At 36.3% G+C, this 21,461-nt stretch overlaps 1 protein-coding gene across 4 annotated transcripts in view; it reads left to right on the top strand.

Annotated features, from left to right (window-relative positions):
* robo2 (roundabout 2) overlaps positions 1-21,461 on the top strand; it is a 131,233-nt gene that overhangs the window by 93,893 nt on the left and 15,879 nt on the right. For all 4 annotated transcript variants that reach the window (XM_017615873.1, XM_017615872.1, XM_017615870.1 and 1 more), the window contains exons 9-13: positions 51-170; positions 490-919; positions 11,695-11,790; positions 12,683-12,929; positions 13,109-13,272. In XM_017615873.1, coding sequence (XP_017471362.1) covers positions 51-170; positions 490-919; positions 11,695-11,790; positions 12,683-12,929; positions 13,109-13,272 — 1,057 coding nt within the window. The remainder of the gene's footprint in view (positions 1-50; positions 171-489; positions 920-11,694; positions 11,791-12,682; positions 12,930-13,108; positions 13,273-21,461) is intronic.

Genomic DNA, 21,461 nt, shown 5'->3' with positions numbered 1-21,461 from the left:
GAGTGGAATATCCGAAGCTAATAGTTTTGGTATTTTCTTTTTGTTCGCAGCGGTTCTTCAATAGCGGCTTGGATTTGAGTGAGGCGCGCGCCAGCCTGCTATCCGGCGATGTGGTGGAACTAATTAACGCGAGCATTGTGGATTCGACAAGCATGAAATTGACGTGGCAGGTTAGTGCTAACGATCCTTACATTTCCTGGTATAGCTTTTTTTGCCGTCGCCTTAATGCAAGCATGTCAATGTCAATGTAGCTGCGAAGCGTGACAAGGCAATCAAGCGGCGCGCAATGTCTTCAATTGGCCTGTGAAAGGCGAACCAATTTGCACGGCAACTGCCTGTAGGTGGTCGAAAGCGAAATAGAGTGCCGACCGATTTAAATTACAAATTTTTCTTTTGCTTCTTTGGCTCTTTACTTTCTTTCTTTCAAGCGCTTATTCGCTAATTCTTTTTGTCGCTTTATATCCCTATTTCTTTCTTTTATCTTCACAGATAATCAACGGCAAATACGTGGAAGGCTTTTATATCTACGCGCGTCAATTGCCAAATCCACCAACTGCCACCACCTCAGCGGCGAGTAGCAGCTCAAATGCCAATCCATTGCTAGGCTCACGTAGCGGCAGCTCATCTTCGTCGTCGTCCCTGTCATCGTCAGCTGACGCTGCGACGGCCGCATTGATTTCGGCGAAGCCAAATATTGCCGCTGCCAGACGTGATGCGGCCGCCAATAATGCTGCCTCATCCACCGCTACCGCTGCCACCACATATCGCATGCTAACGATCCTGAACGGCGGCGGCGCCTCATCCTGCACGCTAAGTGGCCTGCTGCAATATACGCTGTATGAATTTTTCATTGTACCCTTTTACAAATCCGTCGAGGGAAAGCCATCGAATTCACGTATTGCGCGCACACTGGAGGATGGTGAGTACTCAAACGAAATTTAAATCTTTTCGTATATGTATTTATACTTGTATGTATAGTTATAAATAAGGACGAAAGGCTTTTATTGGGGATTTTAAAGTTTAAATCATGGGCTTGATTCGATAGGCGTATGGTTGACTTTTCATTATTAATTCAACGAAAATTCAAGAATGTTTTAAAATACTATAAGAAGAAGTAGGTGCGCCAGGAATAATTTTTTTGCAGTGGTCTATAATTTAGTCAAAGCTCGAAGGAATCGCTATGTACCTCAATTTAGGTTTGCCTGGCTGTTCTTCATTTCCTAATAAGCCGAAATTTTCCTTTAAAGCATTTGACAAGATAGATGACATCATTCATAAAAAGCTAAAACTCTTCAAAGTTTCCATTCCTTAGATTAATTTTCATCATTTCGCTAGTGTCCTAGTGAACTATGCTATCAGCCCCAAATTTATGATTCTACTACAGTAAGCACATCATACATACTTAAGCTACAATAGCCCTAGTTTCAAGCGGAAAACCAATTTACTTGATGAAATTGAGCGGAAGACGATTTCCTAGCACGATTTTTTCGGGACGGATGATTTGCAAAGATTAAAGAGCTTCACGATGCAGGAAGACTGTGTGACAAAGTATTCTTTCCTTTGGCTTAAAGCATCCATAGATATCGATATGTACATCGCGAGTCTGGAAACTTATCCACCGACGCAAAGCATCCATAGATATCGATATGTACATCGCGAGTCTGGAAACTTATCCACCGACGCAAAGCATCCATAGATATCGATATGTACATCGCGAGTCTGGAAACTTATCCACCGTTCAAAGTTGACATTTTGTGTTCACTGTTCACTGGAGCCTTCACTTTTCACTAAACTTGATTAATTCCATCTTTTAATGAAAGCTAATAAAATTTTAAAGGGAATAATTGAGCCCGATTTTTGAATTTTTGTTTGTTTGTATTACATTTTTTAGGGCGAAGTACAGAAAAAGTTGCAATTTTGAAGAAAATTGGAAATGACAGCGAATAAAAAAAAAAAAACAATATTAAAAATCAAAGCGACCTCTTAGCCACTTGCAAGCTACACTTTATTATACTAAAAGTAAATCATCTATAAAACTGCATAGCCAACATTTTTCTAGAAACTCAAACTTTTTATTTTTATTTTGGTGAAAGTTTTTTTTATAACTTTAAAATTTTTCTTATGCAATTTTTTTTCGTTTTGGGGTAGCCCTGCAATTGTTTTCTACTAGTTTTTATTATGTAACATTTAGTAACTGGAACAGCAGAACCGATTTGCTTCAAAATTGCTACTTTTTCTGCACTTAGAACTAAAAAATTTAATACAAATAAAAAAAAAATACAAAAATTGGTATCTTATTTCTTATTAGCTTCCTTAAAAAAAATATCAAATTGAGTGAAAAATTAAGGCTCCAGTGAATTGTGAACACAAAATGCAAATGCAAAAAGACCACCTCCGGATTAGTTGAGAACTATTTCACGACCATTAGGGACCTGGTTCATGACTATGCGAACAACCTTTCGGAACTATTTTGTTCGGGATCATTTTGGGAACTAGTTCAGATATATTACAGGACTATTTCGTGATCATTTTGGGATTATTAAGGGACTATTTAAGAATCAACATGGGGTAGTTCGAAACTTTCGTGACAAGTTATACTGAAGAAGCCTTGAAATATTCCCAAAGTGGTTAGGAAAAATTCGTTTAATGGAGCCGACAAAATGAATACAATGAATCTAAATTAATTTTTGAATTTCCAGCACCAACCTATTAACATAGATATGTATCTATGCTATACTGAAACAAGAAAGTTCGCCAAAGCAATTTGAAAAGTCTCAAATAAGCACTTATTATAATTATAGCAGCATTTTAATTTCTATCTGTGGAAGCAATACGTTCCGCTATAGTCCAGTGACTGGGTCATTTAAAGCAAAAGGCGATCACCGGCGCTCGATAAACCTTCTCCTTTCTATTAACCCTTTCGATTAGTGTATGTACATATAGCTGGTTTTGTAGCCTTCATAAATTAATAAAGCGCATTACCCTTTTCAATTATACCATAAAAAATTAAATTTCTTAAGTGAAAATTATACTCTTGTTCTCTTTAAGTATGCACTATCTACACTTCTGTTAACGCATGACTTATCGCAATGCTTCCATATGCACATTACAATAATACTCGACACTAATAATAAAAAGTACAGCTGTAAATACATTTGCAAATAATGCCGCAATCGATACGCGCTGTACTACTCTCCAATATTACTCAATACAATATCCTTTCTTTTTTTTTTGTAAACTTTTTCACCAACAACCCTTAAAATTACCTACCATTGATTACCCGCAGCAGCAACGCCAGCGAGTAGTTGGAGCGGAAAAATGCGAGAATGGTAACCCAAACACATGTGTGCCATAAAGGCCTACAGCTAAAGACGCTACTCAGCGTTGAATATACAGCTGATGTCGCATACCATCGATTGGAAATGAAAATGAATCGTCCTTTACACAATGAAAGTTGTTGCATCCGCCCCCTGTCCCTTATTTTTATTCTTTTTTTGCAACTGAATTTCCCAATCATTTATTTGCTTCAACGTTACATTATGAAATTAGGTTATTGTTACAATGGGAGCGCAGCACAAAGGATTGGCAATGAAGCGCAAGAGGGCTGATGATTAGGACTTGCATAAATAGGTATGCAGCTTGGAGGGTGAAAGTAAACGAAAGAGAGAGAAAAAAAGTGACGGTAGTAATGAGATTGGTGATGGCGATCGGAAACTGTAAGCGAACAAGAGCAAAAATTGTTAGCGCTGAGGGTAGTAGGGTGTTTAAATGGAGTGAGCGGCAGAAAAACATATGAAAAATAAGTATTGGTCCACATACATCCACACATATGTAGGTACATTTGTAAGCATGAGTATGAGCTTAAAATGCATTTCGGAATTGAGGTGTTTCTGCCGGCATTCGTTTAGGAAACATTCCTATGCTTTTCAAACAGCTTTACCTATATCTACATACAGATGTATCTACATACATATGTGCATGTGTACTTGTTCACACATAAATATGTGCGATGAAGTCTGTACCCAATCGCCCTAGCAGCGCACGAATTTTATGTTATAACTACTATTTACATAAAGTAAAGGAAACTACTGGCCTAGTGTCTTCAATTTATTTTAGTTTAGTACGTACAATATTCTGGCTGAGCGCCAAATTGGCAAACAATGAGAGCAGATGTTTCTTATGGAAAATATTTACATTGAATTTTGAAAGAAACCTATGGCAATGAAGGCGATAATGGTGAATATTTACAACACACAGCCTGAAAAGAAAATTAGATAAACTGATAACTCTAGACCACTTATATGGGTCGGGTAAAAGTGACCTAATGGTGATGGAAATGGAAATAAGACCGTACCGAAACTGTGGTTTTATTTCCAATCGCCAAGCGAAATAACGACATTATGGCCTTATTGCGTATGGTGTTGTTGCACCCCACCGAGATAGATATAGCGACATAGAAAAAAATAAAACTGAAGAACGAGATATGTTATCTTATGTTATGCTTTATTATGTTCTGTTCTGTTCTTTTCTGTTATGTTATTTTAGTTATGTTATGTTTTGTTATGCTATATTATGTTGTGTAACGTTGCTCAACGAATTTCACCTCAAATCACCACAGCTCTCTTAAAATCAACTAATCAACTGCTGAACTGAGTAGGTGGAATCTGTCAGCCACACTTATGGCGTTTTCTTTTAAAAAAATGTTGCTTTCTTAGTGCCCTCTATTGTAGTATTGATAACAAAAAGAAAGTTTCCGGAAACACTGTTTGAGCTTGATTGAAAACTGGGCGTCTAGCTGCGGGCTGGGTGTAAACCCCAGTAAAACGGAGCTTGTTCTCTTTACTAGCAGGTATAAGTTGCCGAATTGCCGTCTTCCCTCAATGGGTGGTCTTCATCTAAGGCTCTCTGACAGGGTGAAGTACTTGGGCTTGATCCTTGACAGTAAGCTTTCCTGGAAGCCTAACGTGGAGGAAAGAGTCTAGAAGGCTATGGTAGCACAGTATTGTTGTAGAGGGGCCATTGGCAAGCGCTGGGGCCTCTCACCGAAGGTAGTAGGCCACAGCGAAATCGCTGGCAACTGCATGGCTGATGAGCTCGCTAGGCAGGGTACCTTCGAGGAATTACTTTCGGATAGGGAGGGTCTGGAGGCTCCCCTGACCTCGTGTTGTCTGCTTTTGGCCAGATGGGCGTTTGGTCAGCTCAGCGAGTGCTGGGCGAGGACCTTCCAGTGCATGGTGGCAAAGTCTGTCTGGCCACGGGTGGACTATAATCGTTCTGGGGAGCTCCAGGGACTGAGCAAGCTGCATCTCCCACTATTGGTGGGAGTGCTTACTGGTCACTGTGTGATTGGTAACTATGCCGTAAGGCTGAATGTCATGGATAGCCCTTACTGCACCAGTTGCATGGATGACGATGAGGTGGAATCATCTCAACATCTGCTGCTCTGTTGCCCTGCCTTTCCGAGCCTAAGGTTTAAGCACCTTGGGTCGCACTTTTTTCACACTCCCGATGAGCTCTCGGGAGTGGATATCAGTCGACTGAAGAGCTTCGTTATGAGCACGGAGCGTTTCTCACATAGCTTCCCCCTCTTTCCCATACCCATCCACTCTCTTCTTTCCGGCCCCCCTTCGTCCTTTTCCCTCCCTCCTCTAAGGGCAGGGCTAGCTTACTCGAGTTCAAATGTGCCTCCATACCTAGTGCCCACCTATCCTAGTGCCCACTTCGCACAGCCCTTAAGGAAACGGCTACATGTTTTGTTGAAAAGAAAATGCCATTAGGTTTTGGGATCTTTGTGATACCGCTTTGTGTTTTGTGTTTTGTATTGAGTCCTATCACCTAAAAGCCAAACCGTACTTTGAATTTAATTTGCCAGATTTCTAATATCCACGAACCAGAGATCATCAAGTTTCTTGAAGAAGGAGCACTTTCCTATTATTTCAGTCGTACGTCTTGCATTTATTGAGTTTGGATCCATCTTTTTATACTTTATGTGCGCGAATAGATCCTGTCAGGCTTTATAGAATTTCCACTGATTTATCGCCGGCAGTAGTAGTAGTGTGCTTTGTCTGCCTTCGACACTTCAGCTGAAACTCAACCAAACACTTATTTAGCATAGATTCGCTAGCCCTAATGCTGAAATACTTCTTTAAGAAAACCTTTTTGAGTGATAAATGATCTAAAAAAATGTATGTCATCACTAAACTATTAGTTTTACTATGGAAAAGAGATTACATACGAAGTTCTTATTTTTTGAGATTAAAAGAAGTATTTACGGAAATAAAAAATTGCGCTGAAGATGTCACAGTGCCAAAACCGGTTTTTTTATTCAAAACAAACATATGAAAGGATGAATGAAATAAATTCCAAAGTACATTATCTTCTCACAATGTCGCCAATGTCAGAGGAATCAGCTAACAAAAAAAAGGGTTTAACTTGAAATTTATCGATATTATGAGTAAAAGTCTCTGTCCTTTTTTCGCCATTAGGTACATAATTGCATCTCGATACCCAAAGGTGAAAAGGTGTCAAGTCCATTTTTTATTTATTTATTTTTTATTTAGTTTTTGATGAACAATTTCAAAAAACGGACTTGGCACCTTTTCACCCTTTGGTGACGATATATGTCTCGCTTATAAGACTTTAGCACATAGTATCCATGGCAACAAAATTTCTACGCTAAGACTAAAACTAAACATACATTTCAGAATTTGCGAAAGTATCGACTAAAATTAAGCGCGCAGAATGTTGCAACATATAGATACATATGCATACATTTTTAAACATTTCTACTCGCTTTACAGCATAAAGCTCCATGACGGTACCGTGCCACTTATTTACCTACCAACTTAGCGTCACACACAAATTTCAGCAAAGTAAAAAAATTTAAATCAAACTCATTCCGTATTCATCACATTTCCACTTTGGAATTGCTTTCTCGCACTCCACAAACACATACTTGAAAGTTTGCAACCAGCTACACGCATACACTGACACTTACATGCATTCTTGCACAAGCTCTTACCTACACCCTCTTCCTAGCGTAAGCTACTTCAGCAGCTGGAGTAAAAAAGACGAAGAAGCAACGATGTGGAGGAATTGCAATTGCAATTGCGAAAAAGATAAACAACAATTATTTTATATGCAGACACAAACACACACAAACAAATACACTTGCGTATGTGCAATTGATTTGCACAAAAAAAATATACACTGCCGGAAAAAGTATTGGCACAGAGAATTTTTTACGATATATGCAACTATTTTTGCTTAAATTTTTTTCCGATTTTTTTTTATAAAAATATGGTTATTACTAAAACAAAAATCAACAAAATATAATTTTCAAAATTTGTGCAAAGCTCAGAAAAACTCAATAAATGCTCATGCAAATTTTCAACTTCCTAATCAGATTTTTTAGAATTTGCTTGAGCATGCAATTTTGTAGCCAAATAAATTTTATTATAATAAAGTGTAAGTTTGAAGTAGCTCTAGGATTTACCATTGATATTTGGCAATTTTTTGCACGCAGGCTCCTCCATGAAAAAATTTGCGAAAATACTTTGTATGGAAAAAATGCGAAATTCCTCCAACAAAAAAATTTTCAAAAACTAATGCGATTTTTGGCTAACCTCAAACTTGCATTTTATATACTACAATTTAATGTACTACAAAATCTGATTAGAAATTTAAAAATTCGCATGAAAGTCAATTATCAATTTAATTTAACAGAAATTTTTCAAACAGGTGGCAACCCTTTTAAAAAATATTTTCTGTAGTAAAATTACCTAAACCTTTGACATCCATATTGCAAAATTCAATTTATCTTATCAATTAATCAAAACTAAATTTAATTTAATCAAAATTAAATTAAAATTTTCAAAGAGGTGGCAGCCTTCAACATAAAAATTTTCGGCTTTAAGCCTATTTAAACCTCTTTCTTTTGGCAGCCATATTGCAAGATTTACTTAATCTTAACAATTTACTTAAACTGAAATTTTCTAACAGGTGGCAACTCTCTAATATTTTTCCTTCCATATTTTAAGCTATACCTCTAGCAATGCACTAGCGAAAACTGCATTCAATTCGATGCATTAGTTTTCGAGTGATGTGCGTACAAGCATACAGACAGATAGACAGACAGACAGACGGACAGACAGACATAAATTCTAAAAATTGTTGATTTGGCTTCTGTTGCTCTAATAAAGACGCCTATATTAATTTTTCTTTAATATCTATAATTATTGTGAAAAGTTCTCTGTGCCAATACTTTTTTCCCGCAGTGTAGCATACATTCAGGCGTTTTACCAGATATGCACATAAATATGAAGGAGGAACTCAGCAGGCGCCATGCAAATAAGCACCGCACCGATGCGAACCGAAAGTGTTGTGTATACGAATGCTGCACTGCATTGGTGTGGTTGGTGCCTGCCGGCTATTGTACCGCTACACCCCCCACCAACTGAACGACCAGCAGCTGTGTAGCGCGCGAATTGAGTTGAGCAAACAACCGCAAAACGCAAAAGTTCCAACATTTCGCTTTAAAGGCGTTTCTATTTATTTGCATCAGTGTATTTGCTGAATGAAGTATTGCCACAAGTGCAGCGAATATGCAGCAGCGCATATATGAATGTGTGTGTGTGTGTCTTTATTTGCTTCGCAACTCAAATGTCAACTGCTGCTGTTCGCCTTCGTGCTACAATTTGTTTGCAATTTGAAAAATGATGCAAAAGTAAAGCACAAAGCAGCAAAAGTAAACGATGTCTTGTGCAATGAGAAGGGTTGGCTTCATTTGGCAAAACAAAACAAAAATGACTATGGCTACACCACAGTCATTTGTCTGCATGTGTGAATCGCATAGAAATAATGCATCTCAGCCGGCTGATTTGGCTTCCCTTTGGGAGTTAAGATGCACATTCCAACCACTCCACTGAGGTTACACTTGCGTTTGGACAAATGTATTGGTGCAAACTCCCTATCAGTTCCACTCATTGTGTGGGTCGCCATGCATCTGCACGCCCTTCCCTTCTACCCTGCCTTGTCTACACCCTCCGCCGGTTTGTTTATCTAAACACAGCTTACCTTTACTTTTCATTTCTTTTCTTATTAAATTCACTCGTACATGAAAATATATGTATGTATGTATGTATGTATGTATGTGTGTACAATAATGAATGCAAAAGTGCAAGTTAGGAATGAGACTTGACAAAAAAAATAAAGAAACAAAAAAGACACATAACCGAGTGTGCTGAGATAAAAGAGCCTCAACAAAGTGTGGCCTTAGCTGCAGATGAAAATAGCTTAGTGCAATGAGTTAGAAATCGCAAGCGTTGCCAGAAAATTCCAACACTTCGTCAATTGGGGGTTTTGCGCAGACAGTTTTCGTCTCACACTCCTTAGCTGGCACTGAGGGAATGCTTGTTTACTTACTTGCATACACATGCATATTTAAACACATATCTAATGAATTTCATATACATATGTATGCATTTCATATATGCTTATGCATGTGTATACATATTTATTCAAATTGTCTCGCTTAAATCACTACAGACTCGTATTTATATCCTTAATTCTACCTTCCTTGAAATCCCAAGACTTTACTCACTGTCATTTGAATAATCAGTTTCTCAGTCCCTGATTTTTTGTACACTCACTGCATAATATTCATGGATATGAATAGAGTGCTTAAGAATAGTTTTTAAAGCGATACATTTATAAATGGTAGTGTAAGGTAAGTGAGAATCACATAGGGGCTTAGCTGATTCCTTTAAATTGGTTTTAAATCTATGACTGCAGACTAAAGAAAATAGGAAAATAGTAGAGGATCCGGCGAACGTCATGCCTCTGAAAACCATTTTTGTTATTTAAACATTTGGTGCAACATTTTTACCAACAATTCATCTTACGACTTAACCGCTTTCATTATGGACTTGTGGACGTCGCAAGACCATTCCATTGTGTGATTCTCATTTCTGAGTTCGTTCTGAATCAATTTAAGCTTTTCACTAAATTTGAAGCTTTCCTGGAGGCTAATCGCAGTGGTAATAGTTTAGTAAAAGTTAATTAAATTCGACTTTTTAGACAGGTGGCACCACTCTTCAAAATTAGTTTCGCGCTAAGATATTCTTAAGTATTCTTCGTCTAATATTGCGATACATATTTTAGTTAACTGATAAATTAAGTTGAATTTTATTTTTTAAACATGTGGCAACTTCACTTAATATAGTTCAGAAGTAAAGATTTTTCAAACCCAATTGATGGATACCCATATTTTAATAATTCATTTAACTTATTTAATTATTTGAAACAAATTTTTAAACATGTGGTAACCCTCTTCCAACATATCAAAAATATTCTTAATGTTTAAACTAAAGCCTTCTTAACACTCTTTCGTTTGACATTCATATTTTGGAAATTCATACCAACTTCAAAATATCTTCAAACTGCTACTTTTTGAGCCCCCTTTCGTTTGGCATCTAATTGGAATTTTTCCCCCTATTTAATTTCCTTAATTCAAATTTAATTCAATTTTTTTAAACAGGTGGCAACCCTCCTAGAGTTTAGTTAAGAAAGAAAGATTTTCAAACCCATTTCCATTGATACCCACTTTGTAATAATTTCTTTTTTTTTTTGATAATTTGAATATAATTTTATAAAATGTGGCAACTTTTTTCAAAAAAGTAAACCTTATCTGCAGTCCAAGCCTTTTAATTTGACGCCTCATTTGGCAAATGGATTGAGCAGCGCGGTTATTATGGCATTGCTTATTAAATAATTTGAATTAAATTGGTCTACAGGTGGCAACTCTGTTCAAAAAAAATAAAACCAGTTTGCACATCTACAGGCTAAGCGCTGGAACTTGACAACCCATCTTTGAAAATCGAGCGAACGGTGCAGATCTTTTATCCGGAACAAAAAATCCCTTCGCGTATTACATATATGGATTCTTGTCCACGAGTTGGATCAGCAGACCGCCCGCGGGCTTTATTTCATTTTCTAGAAAATGAAGCCCGCAGGCGTTATTGCCATATCGGAAGAGAAATAATGCCCACCTGCAAAAGGCAATAAAGCCCGCGGGCTTAATTTCCTTTTCGAAAAGTCAATAACGCCCGCGGGCTTTATTTCTTTTTTTAAGGAAATAAAGCCCATGTGCGTTTTCTTTGTTACCTACATAAACAGTAGACTCTTGCCAGATGCATTGACAGGAGTGAGAGTCTTCCAAACACCTAAAAGGATTTCTACTGCTGTAATTTTTACCCAAGTTTCGCCTCCTTCTACTCCTTTTATGGCTTAATGACAGCGAGTCTGCGGCGACGCAACTCCCCGCGAATATTCCGCTTCCCTCTCTGATGAAGATTCAATTGGTACTAACTCAGCGCTCTCAGCCGGATCGGTTATCCAAGAAATTTTAGCAATAATTAGATTAGGAAAGTCAATTTTATTAAAACATGTCAAACTTGTATGGAAATAACTAATCGTACTCGTAAATTTCTATACAAAATTTTGAAATGTTTTTATTTGCACGAAAACAAGAATATGGCCCAATATAAATTTGCATAGCATTTATTGCATATTTTGGGTAAACATCCGGAATACCAGAAAAATTTCATAAGTGAACTTTAGATTATTTTTATCTTGAAAATTTCATTACATTAACAAATAGGTTTGTAATTCATAAAATTTTTGTATTCCTTACAGTGATAAATGAAACACCTTTTGGTATGGAAGCTGTATTACTTAACTCTTCGGCAGTTTTCTTGAAATGGCGTGCGCCACCAATGAAACCACAGCATGGTAAGTCATACCAATGCACGAACTTTGGTTATTAATTTATCCGGGAGCTATTGAATTTGTGCAACAGAATTCACACATTTAATAGAAAAATTTGCAGTCCACTTCAATTTTGTTGGGGACAGTTATTGATGAAAACTGTCATTGAAAAATTCGCTGTGAAGGAAATCTTTTACAACTAAGTGACTTATACCAATCGATTTCTCTTTTCACCAAGAATCAAATTTGAAAATAAATTTTTATTTGAAATTCTTATGCCAAATTAAAAAAATAACAATTATTTTGGATTTTTATTTTATAAATCCAAAATAACAGTTATTTTAGATTTTTATCAAAAAATCTGCAAATAAAAGTAATTTTTGATTTTTATATTATATGTCCTAGATAACAGTTACCGAAGGCATTTATTTATAAAAGTCATCAATAAAAATCTGTCAATGACTTTTACTTTTAAAAGTCATCAATATAAATCAGTCACCGACTTTTATTTTTTAACTCATACATATAAAAGTCTTGTATCATTTTTCTTAGTTTTGAAGGTGTTGGAGAACAAAACTATGACTTATACAAATAACTTATAAGTATGATTAAAAAAATATCAGTTAGTGACTGGTTTTTATTTATGCCATTTATAAATACATGTCTCCGATAACTGTTATCTAAGACATATAATTTAAAAATCAAAACTTAATATTATTTGCATATTATTTAGATAAAAATCAAAAATAATTGTTATGTTGGATTTATAAAATAAAAATGGGAAATAACTGTTATTCGAGGAGTATTTAAATAAAAGTAAAAAATAACTGTTAAAGAGCAATTTTTTAATAAAAGTTTAACTAATACGGTCCCTGTATACATTTCTCTTAATATTTTGTTTTACTCTATTTCACAGGCATTTTACTTTACTATCACGTGATTGTGCGTGGCATTGATACCGCTCACAATTTCTCACGTATACTCACGAATGTGACCATAGACTCTGCCTCGCCGACACTGGTGTTGGCCAACTTAACCGAGGGTGTTATGTATACAGTGGGCGTGGCAGCTGGTAATAATGCGGGAATTGGACCTTACTGCTCACCGGCTACATTACGATTAGATCCAATAACTAAACGTTTGGATCCGTTCATTAATCAGCGGTAAGTTTTGAAGATTTTAAGTTTTCAAACACATACAAAAAAGTTAAGAAAAACGGTACTAAGTACATTTATTTTTTCTTAGCAAAAATAGTATAGATTTTGCTGTTTTTTCAACTGTATTACCATAATTAAAACTAATTTAATTTAACTATTTTCTAACCTTTACTCCGCTTCAACAGCTATCCCATCAATCAGGATCATGTCGATGATGTGCTCACACAGCCTTGGTTCATCATACTACTCGGCGCATTCTTGGCCATGATGATGCTCTCACTCGGCGCTATGGTGTTCATCAAACGCAAGCACATAATGATGAAACAGTCCGCGTTGAGTACAATCAGAGGTGAGTTGAAAATTTATAGCACACTACATCATAGTTTTCATGACAAAAAAAGTTGAAAAAAAAATCAAGCAAATTGACATCTGTCAGTGGGCGAGAAAAAAAAGAACTTGGAAAAATAATGCGAAAGAAAGTTGCTGCACGCACTTGCCTTGTTAATAAATTACAATGTGAAAAAAAAAAATATGTTGCAAGGACAGTAGCAAGCTGATGACTGCGCCGGATGGAGTCAGCTGCTACAGCAGTGACAGCGACGCCTGAATGGCGGCAACGGAAGCGTTTAACACGCGTGTTACGTGCGTGCAGCGATGCCAAAACGTATGTAAGAACGTAATACAGAATACGTAAGCAGATGCAAATATAAATTTGTATGTGATGAAAGAATTATATGTGACCAGATGCATAGTAAATACATATGCACATATGCACATACATGCATGCATGTGAGAATACAAATGTGAATAAGAATTTGTACAGCAGCAATGGCAGCACACGTTCAGGTCAGGTACATATATATGGTTATTAGGGTGGTTCAAAAAAAAATTACAGAGAAAAATAAACTTTGCGAATATATTATTTTTTCTGTGTGTGTAAATTTTACTGTCGCTGCTGAGCGAAAATCATAAGCATAATTTTTTAAACTAACAAGATTGGTAGTGCTTTCATCGAAAATATGTTGCCTTAAATTTACAGCATGCTAAAAATGTAAATTTTTTTCTTTTAATTACTGTTATAAAAGTCCGTAAAAATATTGCAATCAACGGCAAACTTTGAATTTCATATTTTTGAGGTAAGCGATACCAATGTTATGATCTGTGATAAAATTGTCACTACATACGGCCACGCCGATTTCATTTTTAAGCTTTCGTCTTACTGATCTTGAAAGATAGAATAATAACACTAGTATACAAAATATTATATCTTTGCCGTTTCACCATCATTTCTTATGTAGAATTATCTACTGAATCCGAGTTTTAGAGATATAGGCTAATTTTTTTTTTTTTTTTTTATGAAACCCACACACCCACACCCAAACAAATTACTGTAACTAAAAATAAAGGTCAAATACTTGTACAGCGATCCTATATTAAATATGATTGTGTCAAGCAGATTTTTGGCGCTAGAATTCCTTCTCATCTCATTAAATTCTAACCGTTTTCTTTAGTTCTGAAGGTTGGCTGGAAAAAAATTTTGACCACCCTAATGTGTATGTAAATTTGCCTACAGATATATATACAAAATATGTCTCCACCTTTGCTATGTGCATATTCTTATGTAAAGGTACGCACACATGTACATACATACACATCGGCGTAGCCAGAATGAAATTTAGGGGGGCGGGGGGACGGGGGGGCTCGACCCTATTAAGCTGGCATTTCAGGGTACTATTTTATATATATATAAGGAAAATTTGAAAGTAAGTGGGAGAGGGGGGGGGGGGGGGCTCGAGCCCCCCCCTGCCCCTACCTGGCTACGCCCATGTACATACATAAAATTGTATGTATGCATATAAAGGTATTTATTCGCTTGCTTGCTTCTCATTCAGCTTTCTTTATTTGCTGCTACCGCTACTGCTGTGGCTTCTTTTGTGCCACTTCCTTTACGGTGACGCTGCTGCATACACAAATAACCGTAATTTGCAGTTGCGTACGCTCATACGATGTGACCGACTGGACGTGCTTACCGTGGAGGAGGCGCTTCATTGGTTTTGCATAACTAGCAGCACCCACTAGCTTTAGGGCCGATTGCTTAATGTCTGGTTATCACTACCTCCCAGTTAAACATCGTTATCGACATTTTCGACATCATGCATATAACCAGGGAACGGATTTTTAGGACCTGAGAACCTATAAAAAAAGGCAAAATAAAGTAACGAAATAGGCTGGAAAAGGCAAAATAAAAGAGCGAAAAAGGCAGGAAAAGGCACTAGGTATTGCAAAAAAGGCAAAAAAAGGCAAAACAAAATAGCGAAAAAGGCAGGAAAAGGCAAAAACAAAGGTATTGCCAAAAAAAGCAAAATAAGGCACTAAAAAAAGACAGAAAATACGAAGAACAATCAAAAAATATATTTATTTTAGAAATTTTTATATTACAAGTAAAAAGAGAAAAACTATGAACTAGTTTCATTATACCAAAAATTTGTACTTTGACTCTTTGACTATTTTATCCTTTCGAGTTTCTAACTCATAAAACTTTAATCTGTATAGTTGTAGTAACATTGAACCACAAGATGCATTTTGAAGTTTTCTGGCAGCATTTTCATTCGATTTTCGCGAAGAAAAGCCTTGAATGTACTAAATATGCGCTCGACGTAAGTTGATACAAGTGGAGCCCAATTTTTTCAACACCAATTTGGCAAGAGGTCCCTGCGCTTCTATAAGCCGCATGGGCATGTGTATATTTTTTAATCTTAAAAAAAAAATTGTAAATGCTATTATCACTTTTTTAAAGGTAGAAAAGGCAAATATCTTAAAAAAGGCAAAAAAAGGCAAAAAAAGGCAACATCAAATGTGTATATATGGAATCAGGGAAAGCTAAATAGTGGACATTCTTAATCGAATATACTCTATCTCTTTAGCAGAAAAAAAGGCAATTTCCATAAAATCCGTTCCCTGCATATAACATGTAATCGATAAAGCAGTCACTGTGTTTAACCCGGAGCTTCTACCTCCGATATGTGTTAACCGGACATTGAACAACCGGCCCTTGGAGTTAAAGGTAGTTTTAAGGCCGTTTTCACCAACTCTGGTTAACACTAATCGCCAGTTAAACATCGCTGCCGACGTTACCGACACAGTGTTATATGCATGCAGTCAATAACGTCGATAACGAGGTTTTACCGGAGATTAGTGTTAACCAGATATTGATAAACTGGCCCTTATACCATGAATTGGCCCCAAAACTAATTTTAAAGCTCTCAATTAATCCTAACTGTATTCAGTTCTTCTTATACGATGTTTCCACGATTCGTAATTTGCTAACTAATTCGTGAATTACCCGTTTCCACGACACACATTAGTAATTCGTTTGGCAGCTCCACTTCTTGTTCTTGGCTATTTATTATTATTTTTGTGTATTACAAATATCGAAGATGGAGCCAAAATTTTAATTATCATAAAAGACTTTAATTTATATAGAGAATATTTTATTGATTAATTTTCCAGCAGCTAGAAAAAGTGCCAGCAAATGGAACCCAGTCGGTAAAAACTTCAATATATTTCCAATAAATATTAGAGAAGGCACCGATTCCTTCGTCATTCGCATGGTAATGCGATCCAAATTACCTACAAATGAGGTAATTCGCTCTCAAAATTTTATATGACGAATTACGTAATTCGAAGGGTAATTAGATGGCGAATTACGAATGGAGCGCGAATTAAGAAAGAGAGAGCGAATTGCGAATCGTGCAAACGTCGTATTAGGCAAGACTGCTTATTGAGATGCCAGGTAATGGCACTTATGTTTAATAGAGAGGGGCGGGCTGTTGTATTCACTTATTAAACCACACTTTTCCACCGCGTTTACTAAAGAACGACTCCCTTTCACAAGTTTATATTACCTTGCATTCGGTTCCATAGGAAGAGTTTTTCTGCCATTCATTTGTGGGTATTTCGAGAAGTATTTCGCCTTCTGCTGAGCTTCTGAGTCACCTGAGTTCCTTTTGTAATTTGGCATTATAATTTTTTAATTTTTGCATTGAGAGCAGGAAATATTTAATACGCTAAGTGTTTGTTCAAGAGCCTCCTTTCTCCATTTTTCATTCAAATTCGGTTTGTAAAATTTTTAAGTCCGATTCGTACATAGAGTAAAGGAAAGTATTTGTCAGTATAGGAGCTGTTGGTTACCATTTATCATAACATATTATTTACGTTCTTGACATTTTCAAATTTTCAATGCGCTTACCTAAAGGCGTTGAAGCTGGATTTATCGATAGCAACATGTTCCTTATTTTAGGGCTTGTGTCTTCAGCGTAGCCTGTCTTGAACAAAAACTCATTGTCATGGGGGCGTTGCTGATTTATAAGCATTGTGGTTGAGACTCTATGTCGCAATCAAAGCCATACCCTCGCTATGTAGTGGACAGTTTACCCAACTCTGGCTTGCAGCCGTTTCTGAGTAGCGAGACGTCTCGCATGGTTCGGTTTCTCATATCTAAAATCATCCTTTACCGTTAAGAAATTTTTAACTTCGTCATTTAACATCTGCAGGCCTAAGCTCGTTGAACATCTCACAAAAAATGCCCATATATTCATAGGTAGGTAGATAGATATGCCTTTTCGAATAGGTAGCAACCCTAATCAAAAGTATTTTTGTAAGCTAAAGATTTCCAAAAACTACTTCGTTCGGCACTCATATTTAAATATTTCATATGCATATTTTGTGTATAAGCTAACTAAGTTCGAATTTTCATAAAGGATGGCAACCTGGTTCAGCAATATTTTTAAACTTAAACTTTTTTAAATATTTTTAGTCTGACATTGGTATACAAATTTCAATTAATTGATAAATTTAGTTGAATAGGATTTTTAAAATATGGGGCAACCCTTCTAAGTATAGTTTAGAAATCTTTTAATAATTATTCGAATTTTTTATAAACCGGTGCCTCGCTAACAATCTAAATGTTCAAACTAAAGATTTCGTAGCACCTTTCGTTTGACAACCATATTTTTTTATTTCATATAAGTTATGCATAATTTACTTAAATTCGACTTTTCAAATAGGTGGCAACTCTATTCCAAATATTTTCCAACTAAGGTCTTAAACCTGTTTCGTCTGAACCCATATTGTGATACATAAACATTTAAAATTTCTCATTGCCGCAATTCAAGGTGGATGTGATTTTATAAACATGTGGCAACACCGGGAGTTTGGAAATAAAGCCCTCTCAGCCGATTTTGATTGAAAGCAATCCTTTAGTAACTGAGTTAACTTATTAGATAATTTGACTTAAACTTTTTAAATAGGTGGCAACCCTTTTCAAACCTCAAAAATATTCTAGATGTTCACAAGAATGATTTTTTAACACTCTTTCGTTTGACAATATTTCATATAACTTGTACATAGTTTAAATAAATTCGACATTTCAAACAGGTGGTGGCCCGTTTCAAAATATTTTCAAACTAAAACCTTTTTTAAACCTCTTTTTTCTAACATCCAAATTGTGATACAAATATTTACTACCTATTCTCTCCAGTGCTTCTTGTGTCGCCAGTTATGAAAGAAATCATTTCGGCGTAGCTTAGCCATTTTTGTGGTGAGTCTTCATCAATTGGTGCACAGTTATAATACAAACGAAAATATAAACAGGAAACTTGACGTGATTTTTCTAGACACCCTAGGTAATGTTTGCGCACATTACCTGCTCATTACTCGTAGAGTTAACTGGGTATACGATGGCTCCATCTTTGCCAGGTTGCTGCACCCTCTTTCAGAGAAGAACCATTCGAATTTCATATAATTCATCAAGTGCTTTAATGTGCTTTAAAGACCCATATGAAGCGCTATTCTCAAACTTAAGCATTTTTCTGAAATACCGAAAAAATTGTGCATACTTTTAGGCGCATAAGCGTATTAAAGCCACAAAAATGCGCTTAGAGCTTTAATTTCATGAAAAACGCAAATATCTAAGAAAAAATAAGAGTGATTTTTATTGTAGAACAATTGCAAGTGAATTTGCAACTATTTTAGAAATTGCCATAAAAACAACTAACTGCAGCTGCATACATGGGAAAAACTAACTCAAAGTTGGAAAACTACAATTACATGCAATTTACTGTGTATGGCCGCAAAGCCGCACCACCACCACCACCACCACCACCACTACCACTCGAGCAACTAAGTACAGACATAAGTGTGTTGTTCGCCAAACTAAAGTACTCAAAAGTAATAAATGCGCAGCGCATTTGCGAGCATTGTTGAGCGTGTTGAGTGCCAACAACAACAACAACAACAACAACACCTAAGTACCACGAAAGTAACAACAATCTGTAGAGCAAGCGTTCAAAGCAAAGCCAAAGTAGCAACAGTTAAAAATATGCAAGCAGGTGTATTTATCCTATATAGTACATACATATGTATCTATGTATGAGTGTTTATGTTTTTTTTTTTTGTGAATGTGTTTGTGCGCGTTCGTACGTGTATAAGTATTTGCTTGTATTCACTGAAGTGCACTTGAATTGCGCATTGCGCTGCCGCCCAAAAAGTGCTGTATGCAATAGCCAAAGCAGCTTGCCCAATGCGCTTCGTGAGTACTATAGCTGCACGCACATACTACACTCAAACACACACACAGCTCACACACGCAAGCATATCCACTTTTAGGTGCACTCAGCTGGCCATGTAAGCGAAATGAGTGCCACAGAAGTGATGCTGCTGAGCTGGGCGAGTAGCGATGAGATGTGGGGAGTTTGCTTGTGTTTTTTTTTTTGTGGGCGCGTTGTTGCATATTTAACTGCTGCTGTGTGTAGAGTGCATGCAACAACAATAATAACAGAAAAAATTTGCAACAATACTCTGCTCTACGCTGCTGTGACAATAGCAGAAAAAAATTTGTAAATTCAAATAATATAAATGAAAAGTGAAAAGCATGGTGGGAAAATAGTGTAAAAAAAAAATAAATTGGATATTGCAAAAATGAAAAGCGTACATATTTGTGTAGGGGAAAAAAATATAATGAAATAAATTAAAAAAAAAATTGCACTGGCAGTAAAACACTTGGCTGAATGCTGCTTTGTTGTATTACTGACAGTTTAATTGGTTCATTGCGTCGCTGCAGCGGCTTTGTTGTTGCCAATTTTCCACTTTATTCTCTTTCTTTTTTCATGCTGGACAATTTTTTTAACCAGCTTTTTTTTTTTGTTTTTTTTTGCGCTGCTCTTTGCTGTCGCTGTGATTTTCCGCTTTTTTTTTGCCAACATTCACTCCAACTAAATGCCATGCAACTCAACTAACTATGCCGGCCATTCTGGTCACTTGTCTGTTTTAATGGCATTAAAAGCTTGCTCACGCTTGTCTACAGTAAAGTAGCAGGAAGGTAGGTATGTACATACATACACATATGTATGTATTCATGTGCGAATGCACATATGTTTGGCTGTGCACAGGACAATGATGGTTGCATGTGCCATTTATTAACACATGACAAAATGCCGCAGACGCCCACAATGCAACCGCGTGCAAAGAGAGCTAACAGTGCGATTTCGTTGCTTATACGAGTGCATACATTTGCATGAAAAAAAATAAAAAAATAAATTACAACAAATGCGCACAAACATGCATACAGTTGTAGAAGAGAGAATTTAATGAAATAAGCAAAATAATGGTAATAAATCAAATGGCTTGAATGGTAGCAAAATATTCCAAAAGCAACAATATTTAAGTAAAATTAAGCCACACAGGCGTACGTACTTAAATAATACATATATGTGTACATACATATAAAAAATTGCAAAAAATGCTATAAGGTTAAAAAATAGCAAGATTCAATAAAAAGTAGAATTGCTTACATTTGCTTTTTTACTAAAAAAAAAAACGCATTGTTCAGCATCAGGTGTGATATGATTAATGGCACAAAAGTGAATATTCGTAAAAATTATGGAAAAATTTACTTGAGCGTAAATTGCTCAATTGTAATATTCAGCAATAATTTTTATGTAAAGTAGTTTTAAAGCGTGCCTGCACAATTGGCTTATTAGTTAATCCGCATTCGTGCGCTCAATTATTTACTGGTGCCAATAACAATTTGTGGAAATGACGGAATTGACGAACCTGCGAAGGCCGGAACATCTAATGATGATACCAACTTGGTGTTGAGCGCCAAGAAACTGCACTTGGAGCCTGTTCGATGTTGTTCTTTGCGTGGAGTTATCTAAATGCCATTATTACTCTTCCCTGATAAGGGTAATGTGAAGGACGCTCACCAATTAATTTCTTTATGTTCGCGATTCAAGCTGTACAGTCGGAAAATGAAAAAAAGCTGGCCGAAAATGTGGTGGACTTTACCACCGCACCAAAGTTTTCGATCAGAATTTGCAGAATAATCCAAAAATTCATCTCTTCCGATGAAGAATACATTTGAACAGTGGAGCAGCTACAATTCCTCATAGATTCCTTTCTTCGGGCAATCTGTCGAAAGCGAGACATAAACCAGATTTCGAAATTCACTATTAACAAAAACAAGATTCCTGAGATCCA

Source organism: Rhagoletis zephyria, unplaced genomic scaffold, assembly GCF_001687245.7.
Source record: "Rhagoletis zephyria isolate East Lansing unplaced genomic scaffold, Rhagoletis_zephyria_1.1 Rzeph_scaffold_01088, whole genome shotgun sequence".
NCBI lineage: Eukaryota > Metazoa > Arthropoda > Insecta > Diptera > Tephritidae > Rhagoletis > Rhagoletis zephyria.
This window is presented reverse-complemented; position numbering and strand designations above follow the sequence as displayed.